The sequence below is a fragment of the Molossus molossus genome, unplaced genomic scaffold (genome assembly GCF_014108415.1).
Source record: "Molossus molossus isolate mMolMol1 unplaced genomic scaffold, mMolMol1.p scaffold_m16_p_17, whole genome shotgun sequence".
NCBI classification, from domain to species: Eukaryota; Metazoa; Chordata; class Mammalia; order Chiroptera; family Molossidae; genus Molossus; species Molossus molossus.
In genome coordinates this window covers 35,630,124-35,642,417 of record NW_023425352.1, presented here as the reverse complement: position 1 = coordinate 35,642,417, position 12,294 = coordinate 35,630,124, and the positions used below count along the sequence as shown (strand labels likewise).

The 12,294-nt window shown below is 36.8% G+C and overlaps 1 protein-coding gene across 2 annotated transcripts in view; it reads right to left on the bottom strand.

Moving 5' to 3' along the window:
- Positions 1–12,294, bottom strand: part of PRKG1 (protein kinase cGMP-dependent 1) — a 1,169,747-nt gene that overhangs the window by 1,007,575 nt on the left and 149,878 nt on the right. For both annotated transcript variants that reach the window (XM_036265967.1, XM_036265966.1), the window contains exon 2: positions 7,259–7,425. In XM_036265967.1, coding sequence (XP_036121860.1) covers positions 7,259–7,425 — 167 coding nt within the window. The remainder of the gene's footprint in view (positions 1–7,258; positions 7,426–12,294) is intronic.

Here is a 12,294-nt window from a genome sequence, read left to right as displayed (position 1 = left end):
TATGATTTTTATGTAAAGTTTGTTTTCCTCTGTAAACACATCATTATGTATTTATAAAATGGAAAACCACCTTTCACAAGAGTTTGACCAACTACAGTAGATGCCTTTTCTAATATGACTGCTATTGTAAATGAACAGAGTAACTTAATTTGCTTTGATATTAAAATGTATAAAGAGTAACTTAATTGTTCTTGTTAAGTTATATAAAATATTAAGCGGCAAACAGAAATTAAATAATCTGGTTTTAAAAGCATTTGCTCCCATTATTCTTATAAATAACTATAAAAAAGTTTTGTGATATACAGAAAGCAATTCACTTCAGTAAAGTTGGGCAAATTAAACAGGAAAAAAAAACAGAACTAAATAAATCATCAATGTAAACATACTTAATAATAATCCCTTGATATTTTAATATGCATGGAATGCAACTTCTCAGGAATTCCTCTTAAGACCACTTTAAGTCATCTATCCTAATCCAGAATCTCTGTGTACTACTTAAGGAGCTTTAGTGCAAAAATATTTTTGTTTTCATTAGCAAGGAGTTTATAGAAGGGCCTAAGTATAGAGATCAGAATCAGACTTCCGCCTTCCAAATCCACAGTCGTTAAATTCAGATATAGGATGTGCAATTGCAGGCTGAGTCTCTCCAATGCAGAGTCATGGGAGAATTCCAACAGGGACCTCAGAGACCTAGTCTGATGTTCTCTGGTGGGATGGGGTGGGCTGTTGCCATGGTAGACACACCACGCAGCTTCATTGTGCTGGGAAGTAGCTCCAATCTGCCCTGCCCTTTGAAAGTGTGCCAAAATGATTACTAACCATTCAAGGATTTTCATTAGAGGGATGGATAATAAAAGAATTGAGTCTATCCAGCCCCCCACAAAAATCATTGAAAAATGTGTTAAAGACCCCGAAGAAATATATCTATGTGTTTTTAAAATGAATCCACAATTTTAGAATCCTGTTTAATGTTCAACATGCAAATTACTCAACAGATCCATGTAATAATGGCTGAAGTAAATTTTACCTCATTAGCAAAAAATCAGCGTGTTATTACACTATTGCCAAAAAGGTACTAATCCATATTTTCTTTTACTTTTTCAGCTATGATGATTTATTTTTCATTTTCACCAAAAATGTATTTTAAACTGTGAAATTTGGCATTTTCTCAAAATTGAAGAATAGAGAAATTGCTACTTTAGCAAAATAAATCCTCACATAAATAAAATCCATAGCTATTATGAAGTAATAGTAAGAGTAAAAAATAGATATTGTACCTTTTTAACATAGTCCATGACCTGCTTTACCAACTTCAGATTGATTTTTTGAGAAAACTGATGTTCTTTTTCAAATATCATCTCAGAAAAAAAAAGCACATCAAGTTGTAATTATTTTAGCTTTCAGGAGTCTTCAAAAGTAAGAAAAGCCACACTACTCACCTTCGCAATGTAGTACGTTCAGTTCCACCATTAATCATTTAGAAAGAGAATGGACAGCTATGCATTAGTAGAACCACATGTGATAAGGCTGCATTTTACAAAAATCAAACAAGGACTTAAGTAGCCTGATGATTATTAAAAACACTACCTTTCAAAACATGTCAGTTTTTCAATAATGGTGTTCTTGACCAATTCCTCTTGTTAATTTTTCTTGAATTGTACAAAAAATGTCATTACTTTATTATGGTACATATACATGCAAAAAAAAAGTATTACTCAGCTTAATCAACTACCTGTATTCATCAAATCTGTCTCTAATTGACATGATTATTTCCAAATATAAAATCTACCCTCACAGAAAAAAGAAATTGCTATTATCAAGCATATTCAAAAACATATTACCATCCCCTGAGGACAATTTATAAAGAATTCTTAAAATATGTTGGGGGGAAATGTATTGCCTATCCAGCTTCCTACTTTGAAAAGAACAACTCTCTTTTAGATTATAAGTGTGAATATATTCCTTAACTGATACTACCTTCCATACCTACCGGATGCATGGACACCCATACACACACACACACACACACGTACAAGCATGACGAATACTGCCTTCCAGAATTTCTTACAAAGACAAAAAAAGCACAAACCAAGAAGAAGATAGATCTATATTTGACTACATCCAAATTAATGTACACATCACAGAAGAGACAAAACGCTAACTATAGATGGGAGAAGATATTTGAAATATATGTAATCAACTAGGGTTAAGCTTCAAAATGTGTAAAGTCAACCAATCAACCAACGGAAACCTAGGTGGAAGAAATCATGGACAAACCACATAAACATATAAAAAGATGTTCAATATCATTAGTCATCAGAAGCAAAATAACTAGAAATAATTCTAATATAATCAATAGTAGAAAGGATATATAAATTGGGATATATACAGAAAATATTATTGAACAGCAAAAATTAAGTAGCAGAAAAAATGCATGCAGTCTTATTTTCTATAATATAAATCACAAAATCTTTTTTTTAAATATTTTTTCTTTATTGATTTTAGAGAGAGAGGAAGGAAAAGAGAGAGAAAGAAACATGGATGAGAGAGAAACATCGATTGGCTGTCTCCTGCATGCCCCCCACCGGGGATCAAGCCCACAACTTGGACATGTGCCCTGACCGGGAATTGATCCAGCGACCTCTTGGTGCAGGTGCATAGAACAACACTTAGTCCACTGAGCCACACTGGCCCGGTGTCACAAAAACTTTTAAAAGTAAACATGAGCACTCCATAGAGGGGAGAGTTGTGGAGAGGAAACCTTTGGAGGACTGGGTTCTCATAAACTAACTTGTAGGCTATCCATTCACGGATCCACAGAAAGAATCTTGGAGTTTGGAGACGGGACGGGAGATGTATCCGGAGGACTCTCTCCTCCGCCCACACTCAGTTTCTCCTCCTACATGTCATATAGACACTGCTAGAATACCCTTGAGATGGGGTTCTTGCCATTCCATCAGGCTGCTTATTTCACTTTTGCAACATATTAATTAGTAGAATATTAATTCCAAAGTCATCTTTTTTTTTTTTTTTTTATTGATGTTAGAGGAAGAGAGAGATAGAAACATCGATGAGAGAGAACATTGATTGGCTTCCTCCTGCACGCCCCCAACTAGGGATTGGGCCCACAACCTGAGCATGTGCCCTGACAGGGAATCAAACCAGTGACCTCTTGGTGCATGGGTCAACGCTCAATCACTGAGCCACATTGGCTGAGCCCAAAGTGTTCTTCCCTGTAACTTGCATGTCTTCTATGGTCATCTCGATTCATGCAGAATAATTTCCTTTTTGTGTAACCATCTTTCAGCACTTAAAAACGCTTAAAACTTCCATATACATGAGACAATGTCAATTTTTTTAAAAATCTGTGTTATGCTTCCTAGACTGACTCAAGTGTATTGAATTATTTTTGAAGGGTGGCACCCCAAAATAGACATGATATCCCACATGCCTTCTAAATATCTCAGTTCCCTGTCTTTACCCTTAACTCCATAACTGAAATATAGTCTAATATTTTCATTTAATTTTTCCAGAGAGTCCTTGTTTATGATAATTTTTCAGAAATAGATGTTTGTTTTGTTTTGGGTTGTTTTTTTTATATGAACAGTACATAAGCCTTCTCTTTAACATTAACGTTATAAGCTTGGTCCTGAAAAGAACCTGCAAAAATAAATGCATTGGTATTTCAACTATTCTAAAGATAGTTCTCAGATTAACATGAAAAACTCATAGGTCAAAAGGTAACACCTGATTTGGGAGCATAAAACGGCCCGTCTCTCATGTTAAATTTACCGAGAGAGCTACTTTATATGAAAATACATTCCATCCCTTCATCCTCTCAGGCAGTGTTTTGAATGCCAACTGACATGGTGAGGCTCATCATTAGTGTTCAATTTGATATAAAATATCTCTTAGAATCAGCTTTCAGTATATCATTTAATTACACAGAGACAGTAAAACGTTTCTGGGGAGAGGGGCGGGAGGAATACAAGTCGCAGTATGAATCTGTATAAGTTTACTGTCGATCATGGCTAGCATGATTCATATCCAGGTAGGAGAATGAAGAGTGGCAGACATCAGTCTACTAGGCAGACCTGGTATCAACCAACTCACTGAAAAAGAAGCAGATGACCAGTCTTCAGAAGACAAGAGAGAAACCTCAGGGCAGTCACAAAAAGAAATGTGAGGCGATGTCCAGCCGGTGTGCCTCACTATTTGAGCATCGACCCATGAAACAAGAGGTCGCTGGTTCGATTCCAGGTCAGGACACATGCCCAGATTGTGGGTCCAATCCCCAGTGTGGGGCATGCAGGAGGTGGCCAGCCAGTGTTCTTTCTCATCAATGTTTCTATCTCTCTCTCCTTCTCACTTCCTTTCTCTCTAAAATCAATAAAGGAAAAAAAATTTTTTTTTTAAAGAACCGTGAGGCTAGTTCCTAAGAATTGCTGTAAACAATTAGCATGGAAAAGTCCTATCAAAATAATCATTATGTTGAGGGCTGAAAGAATTGTTCCTTCTTAGAAATTTTACTTAAAAAACCTGTGAGAAAAACAAAATCAATACTATTGATTGTAGACACACACACACACACACACACACACACAAATAGGGCCTTCAAGGTAAACAACAGAGGTTAGTCCTAAACAATGACACAGAAGTGGACCGAGATTAAGCCAAATCACAGCCATTTTTCAATAAGACAAAAGGAACTAATAAGAGGAGAAGAATGGATGAGCGACACTCTACAGGAAGGTCAGTAAGCAGTTTAAGTGTTTAAAGGACGCAGGAAATCCTGCAAGGTCTCAATAGGAAACATCTAGATTATTTTATTTTTGAACCATTGTCATTCAAGTTCTGTTGCTGTCTGGCAAATACTCAGATCATTTTTTATCTCATGGATTAATGTTGTGCATCTTATATGAGCTCCCAAAACTCTCTGCAACAAATACGGGCCAACAGTACGTGTAATCTGTATGCTGTGAAAGGTAACACTAGGTACCGGAATCCTGGCACCGGATGTAGGATCTTGGCCAAGTTATCTAACTTATCCACACGTTAGTTTTTCATCTGTTAACATGCAGATAATATAATACCTACCTATTAAGGTTGTTATGAGGATTAAAATCCTCATAAAGTGATTAAACACTACCTGGCATAAATAACTACTTAATAAAAGCTATTATCATTAATAAGCATCTCATAAAAGAACATTGATGATTTTATTTAGGAGCTGAACTGCCCTGGCTCAGTGGTTGAGCATCGGCGTGCGGACCAGAGAGTCCTGGGTTCGGTTCCTGATAGGGGCACGTACCACACACACACACACACACACACACACACAAAGTTTAACTTAAAGCAGCCAATGGTTAAAGACACTAAACAGACACTTGACGTTTTTAGAAAATAAAATGTAATCTATCTGCGTCCATAATGAAAGATCACAGAAAATGTGCAAAACCAGGATCTCTAAGCAAATTCACCATGGTAATTGGTATAAACAGACATTTTTTAGTAGGAAAATGTTAGATTAAGTTCCCAAAGAAGATATTTTATTCATATCAACAATTCTGAATCACTAAACCAAAATGTGTTTTATTTTGGATGACCGTGGAGTGAAGTTTACCTTTATGATTATAAAAAGAGAAGGCAAAAGTATAAGGATATTAACAAATATTACATCATAATTAAGACCATGTCTACTCATGTAAGAAATAAATTATATTCAAGAATTTTCTAAGAATCTTTTATATAACTGAAAATATAATTAAAATGTAAACAACTTGATCTACTTATAGTGCTGCCTTAACAAACGAATACCAAACAATTCTGATTCAAACTTGAAACTGAAATTTCTACAAGCCAGCAATTAGTGTCTGAAAGTCACACAACTCATTTTGCTTGAAAATACATGATAATATATTTACACTGCCTCCAGATGATGTTCCCAATCATCCTAATTTGTGAAGTCTTACCATATGAAGATTATCTTTTATTAAAACGATGAGAAACTTTGGCATTCAGGTATGCAATAATACTTGGGACAGTTCCCAGGCTGAAATAAAAACCACTTAAGGCACATGTTAAACAAGCATTTTATAAAGAATACTTCCGTTAACCAAAAAGATACAGGAGAAATTGGACTGATTTTCCAGGTGAACTCCTTGGGTGTTTTTCTAAATGTCTTGATAATAAGCAAGTGTGTGAATGATCCTCTCTAGCCTATTCATTCATCATTGCATGGTATACCCTTTATAAATATTAATGTTCATAGAACAAAAAGAATCCGCCTCTAATAAGAACATTGCTATCTAAATTCTGAGATTGAATGTGTTGATAAAAAACTAATTAAGCAATGAAACATTTCCTCAATTAAAACTTACAGAAATTTAAATGACAGGGTTTTGTTTTGCTTTCACTCATTCTGGCATAAGGATATTAGCACAAGATGTAGACAAAGATACACTGAACTGGCCAGAATGACAGCTGGGGGTCAGATCGGCATCAGTTTATAAGACTGTGGTCACTGTAGTGACTTTAACTAAAAGGAAATCAACAGTCATTTCTTCGGGTTTCTTTCTTTCCACAAAGGGAAAACATGCCATTATAAGTTCCAAGTTAGAAATACACATTAGGAAAATATACCTAAGCATAAAACATATTTCCAGAGTGCATGCCTCAGTTTTTTTCAAAGCAGTTTCCATCATAGTTTGTCCAAGATTTCTGAAAACAAGCTATCACTCTTAGTAATTAGGCAGCTAAAATGCCATCCAACCTGGACACTCTGCCTCTATCACATACATATAAAACACTGAAAACATTCCGTTCTCTTTTTATGGAATCATCATGCAGAAAACCTAATCATACACTGAAAGTTAAAGGTAGAGTTGAAGACACTTCCATTATCTGACCCAACGTACTTCCCACAGACTTGAGCTCTCTTCAAAGCTTTGTGAGTTTGCTAGTGATCTAACAATGTATGGTCCTAGTCAGTGCAACAGATAGCATTTCCTTCACATTCTCATACTTCCCTGATGTCTGAAAAAAATATGAGATTCTCATGTTAATATTCCGAACACAAGTACTTCATACAATTTGCATCTAAGTAGCGTTTCACCTCTTTTCAAACTGTTTCTCAACAAAAAAGGGAGACAAGAAACTGTTTCATGCCATCTGGGTGCAGGCTGATCAGATGAAATGCCTCAAAAATAAGCAAGCGTGTGACAGTTTCATTGTCAAGGGAACAGAGTGACAACCTTACCTTCCATGACATACACCAGTGACCCCACATCTCCTTCTTTGATGATGCAGCTGTCCTTGCCGTACTCCACTGGGTACATACAATCCACAATCTCCTGGATCTGCGACAGCTCCAGGTTCTTCATGAAGTCATTGTCAAGGATGGCTTCCTTGATGAGATCCTTGGACCTAGGGCCGGAAAGGGAGGGTTTACTGGCAGATCTGACCAGCGCTCTGAGTTTCGGGGGGTCAGCAGGGCCGTATAGCGCTACCAACGCATCTGCTCGTGCAGAATCCAGCAAAATCCCATGGCTGAAGGAACGGCGCTGAGAAACTTTGCTTTAATAAAGTATCATCTAATTAATACGTGACAAACAGGCACATCTTACAATCCTGCTTTGTTTTAGCATGTTTTCCTTTTAGCTGCAAAGACTGTGAAAAAACCAACGGACGAACATTTTAAATTGAAGTTTGCAATTTATTTTAAGAATATGAACAAAACACAACATTTATAGAACACTGTTATTACTGTATGCATATATTATAAAAGAACATCAGGCCCAGCTGGTGTGGGTCAGTGGTTGAGCATCAACCTAGGCACCAAGAGGTCACTGGTTCGATTCCCGGTCAGGGCACGTGCTCAGGTTGTGGGCCTGATCCTCAGTGTGGGGCATGCAGGAGGCGGCCAATCGATGTTCTCTCTCATCGATGTTTCTCTCTCTCATATCAATAAAGAGAAAAAAAAATTTTAAATAAAGAAATAAAAGTCCATCAGGATGTATTATGCCTCTTCCACTAAACTTCATGCTCCATGAAGGGAGGAATCATTTCTAATTGTTTTTTCTCCACTCTATGCCCAGTGTCTCTCTGCCACAATACTGGTTATACTGGTGCGGGTGTTCGAGAAAAAGCGGTAAGAACTGGATTCCTAACTAGCCCTTTGAAACAACTGGTATTTATCCATATCTCAGCCTCTGCAGAAAATATTTTTTTTCTTCAAGCAGCTAAAATTGAGGTAGCCAGGAAAATAAAACTCTACTGAACAAGATGTTTCAAACATAACATGATTTAGAGATGGGATTAAATGGGTAGCCAGTGGGGGAAAAATATTTATAAATTCTATAATTGGGATTCAGTGCTCAACAGAAAAGTTTTACAGAACTTAAAAGATGGTTGTAATTCTATTCCCTGGGATAGTAGGCTCCAAATGACTTCCTAAGGATACAAAAAATCAAAGCGAATATAAACGTTTAAATATTTTGTCAGGAGATACGATCAGAATACTGTCAGAGAAGTCAGAAACTGGATAAGATGAAAGCAAAGACCTTAGCAACATAGAGAGAAAGCAACACATTTGGAATTTTATATAAAAAGTCTTAACTTGAAAAGCATTTGACTATAAGCTGGTGTCTGTCTATATTTGCTTAGCAAGTGGCTTTCAGGGAAAAGGCCTCCAATACTGAATCCTGACTAATGCATCAGCCCTGCCCCTTTCTGGGTGGCTTTTCTTCTAGACCCCAGTCTGATTGGACTACCCTTCACACATCACGTTTCATAATGATTTAAATTTTTTTTTCTTTATTAATATTAGAGAGAGAGAGGAAGGGAGAGGGAGAGATAGAAAGAAACATTGATAAGAGAGAACATCGATTGGCCGCCTCCTGCATGCCTCCCACTGTGGATCGGGCCCACAACCTGGGCATGTGGCCTGACCAGGAATCGAACTGGGAACCTCTTGGTGCATGGGTTGATGCTTAACCACTGAGCCATGCCAGTCGGGCTGTAATGATTTGTTTTTTTAGAAATGAAGCAGTATATATAAAAATGAAAACAATTGAAAATTCATCAATATAAAAAAATAGTCATAGAATGGACTGTTAGAATTCAATGAAAACTATGTTTATAATGAGTGTTAATGGTATGGGGAAATTCCCATACCATTTTAAAAGTAAAAATGCAGGAGACAGAATTATCTTTAGAATAAGAAAGGATGTGTGTGATGACATGTAAAGAAAATAGTCTTTGAAGTTATTAGATGTATCCCGGACCCAGTCGGAACCCTGCCACCTACTAAACCTTGAATTTTCATTTTATCGTTTGGAAAATGGTATTTTAAAAATGACCAACTGAACAGAATTATAAGTGAGGACCAGTGAAGATACAGTGTTACTTTCAGTAAACGGAGGGTGGCGAAGCTGGTGGCAGTATGAATGGCAGCAGCAGGAACGGGAAGGGCGGGAATAAAATACACAAGTATGACATGAAACAACAGCAGAAGAAAAGAAGACATTGGTGTTTCATTCCCGTTGCCTTTGGTGACAGAATTATATTATTTCTCTTTCTACTTTTCTCTATTTATAACATTTTCTAGAATGGGAATGCCTTTCATATTGAAAAATCTTTAATTTTTGTTTTTGTTATTTTAATCCTCACCCGAGGATACTTTTCCCATTGAATTTTAGAGAGAGTGGAAGGGAAGGAGGGGGAGAGAGAGACAGACAGACAGACACATAGATGTGAAAGAGACACATAGATTGGTTGCCTCCCGCTTGCACCCCCACTGGGGCCCAGGATCAAACCTGCAGTCCAGGTAGGTGCCCTTGACTGGGAATCAAACCCCGTGACCCTTCAGTACACAGACCAATGTTCTAACCACTGAACAACATTGACCAGGGCAAAAAAATCCTTACTTTTAAAGGTAATTTATGAAAATAATTGTACTATGAGGAAAAACAAAAAGCTATTTATTGCTCATTTAAATAATTACTTAGATATAGATATTTAACACTGGTTGACTGTTATTCATATATTCAATAATATTCTAATAGATTATCTTTCTATGGCCTGTATTTAAATACTAATGGCAGGGATTTTCACCTAAAGGGGGATGGTGATAAGAGATGGTGACAGATGGCCAGCAGTCAAGGACTTCAGAATTAGGCTCTATTTAAAAAGTCTATTTGTGAAAACTTTCCTTTACTAGGTCTATTTAGCTGCCTGGGTGTGTGTGTGTGTGTGTGTGTGTGTGTGTGTGTGTTGTTTTATTTTTAATCTGGTTTACCAAAACTTTATTTCTCCTGAGATTAAGAGTTAATTCTCTTGAGTCTTCAATACAAGATGTAAACCTTTGTCCCCATCTATGGTTTTCATGAACTCTCCTTTCTTAATTATCTTTGCCATTCCTGGCCTCAACGACACCAGCAGCACCTTCACAGTGACTCCTGCACTCTATTGTTCTAGGATTATTTTTTTCCGACTACCAGGACTTATTTTATTTTCAGGAAATTAATTTTAATCTGGTTGATAATATTCTCTTTACTAAAAACTCTTCTATTTTGTTTGGATCAGAGAATGAGGCCATCAGTGGTTCACATTTTCTAATAACCTGAAGACTGGATGTTATCCGTCTGAGTCCCAACATGTTTAGCTACACATGGTATCTTATCCTTTCGGAAGTAGTAGTAGTTCTCCCTTAAAAATATAAGCCCTAGAAATACCACAACATTAAAAATAAATCTCCCTTCTAAGAAAATAATTAGTTCAGTCCAAAGATGACTACAGAACGCCACTTTCTCTCATTTCATAAACAGTGTTATTTACCTGTTGGATGGAGACATCAAAAAGATGACACAGTGAGATCTAACACAATCCCTTAGAATTCGCCAAATTTCCAAGTGCTTACCAAAAGTGTCGGGATGGGGAGGGAGACCAGAGGAATTTCAGGTTGCTTTTGCTGCTCAAATTCCCTTACAAATGGAGAACATTTCTATCTCGAGTCTCCACACAAACAAACTCAAGGCTTTCATCCATGCTTCTGTGTCACTTGAAAACAAACTGAGACATCCAGGACCTGTCTCACCATTTATCCCTTCATACATGTATTTTCCAATAACATGTTTGCCTCTGGAATGTCACAAATAATCCATCCTTCCTTGACAAGGTAGAAATCGTGCGCCTCTGGGTAGTAAATCAAAGATGTCCTTGTCAGTGAGTGACACTTTAAGTCCTGCCTCTTCCTGTAATTTCCATTAAGTCCTTTCCCACTGAAGGACTTGAGGTTAACCCTCATCAGTCTCCACTTGCTCCAACACTATAGATTATGATCAACCAGAGCCTCTACCTAAATCTTCTTGGAATCTTTTTCTTTTCCTGAAGAAATAGCCTAAGACACTCACTGTAACCAAGATATGACGCTGCATATGACAAAGTTGAACTGTGTTATCAGTATGGGAGCTGGGAAAGCTGTTATCACAACATCCAGAAGGTGGCTGTAACCTGGAGTGTACATTCTAACAACATTTTGCAAGAAATCAACCGCCTGACCTGGGAGGTGTAAGAAGCAAATAGAAAGATCTTGATTTCTGATCCTTCTTGTCTGCTTCTGTGAACAAATAATCTTTAAAAAAAAACAAAAAAACAAAAAAACACCTTTCTTCCACACCCCAAATTTGTGGCTTTTAAAATCCAAGCAGCCATAAATGTAATTTTGTTATTTTGTGCTAGCCCTATTGATTTGTGATCATTAAATTATCAGCCTCTAAAATCTTAGCTATATATAACAGTGTGTTGGTAAACTGGCTCTCCAGGGGGGGGAAAAAAAAACCTGGTTGGTAGTGTTTGCCAGTTTCCATGGTATAAATACTTCCACCACACCCAATTTCAAGTTACCAATGCAAAGTCAACCTACTTACAAAATTTCTAAAAATGTAACAAGCAGTTCTTATATGAGCCAGTCTGAGTTGGCTCCAGCACATCACAGGATATAAATTATATTTTTAACATCTGAAGAATGAGGTGCACCTTAATTTATAAATGCTACAACCAACCTGATGATCCTATCCTTCATTAAAATTTCATTAGGTGGTATAATATCCTCAGGTAATTTAATGCTAGGATTAGTAATAGTTCTTCCAAACTTGCAATTTTAAGAAAAGAAATTGAAAAGTTCACCTCTCCATTTGTCTATTGCACAGAAAGTTCCTGAATAGACACAAAGAATATTTGATAGAAACTGCCTTTCTACACAAACTTAGGTAAAAATGGGCAATTCCAGGGTGA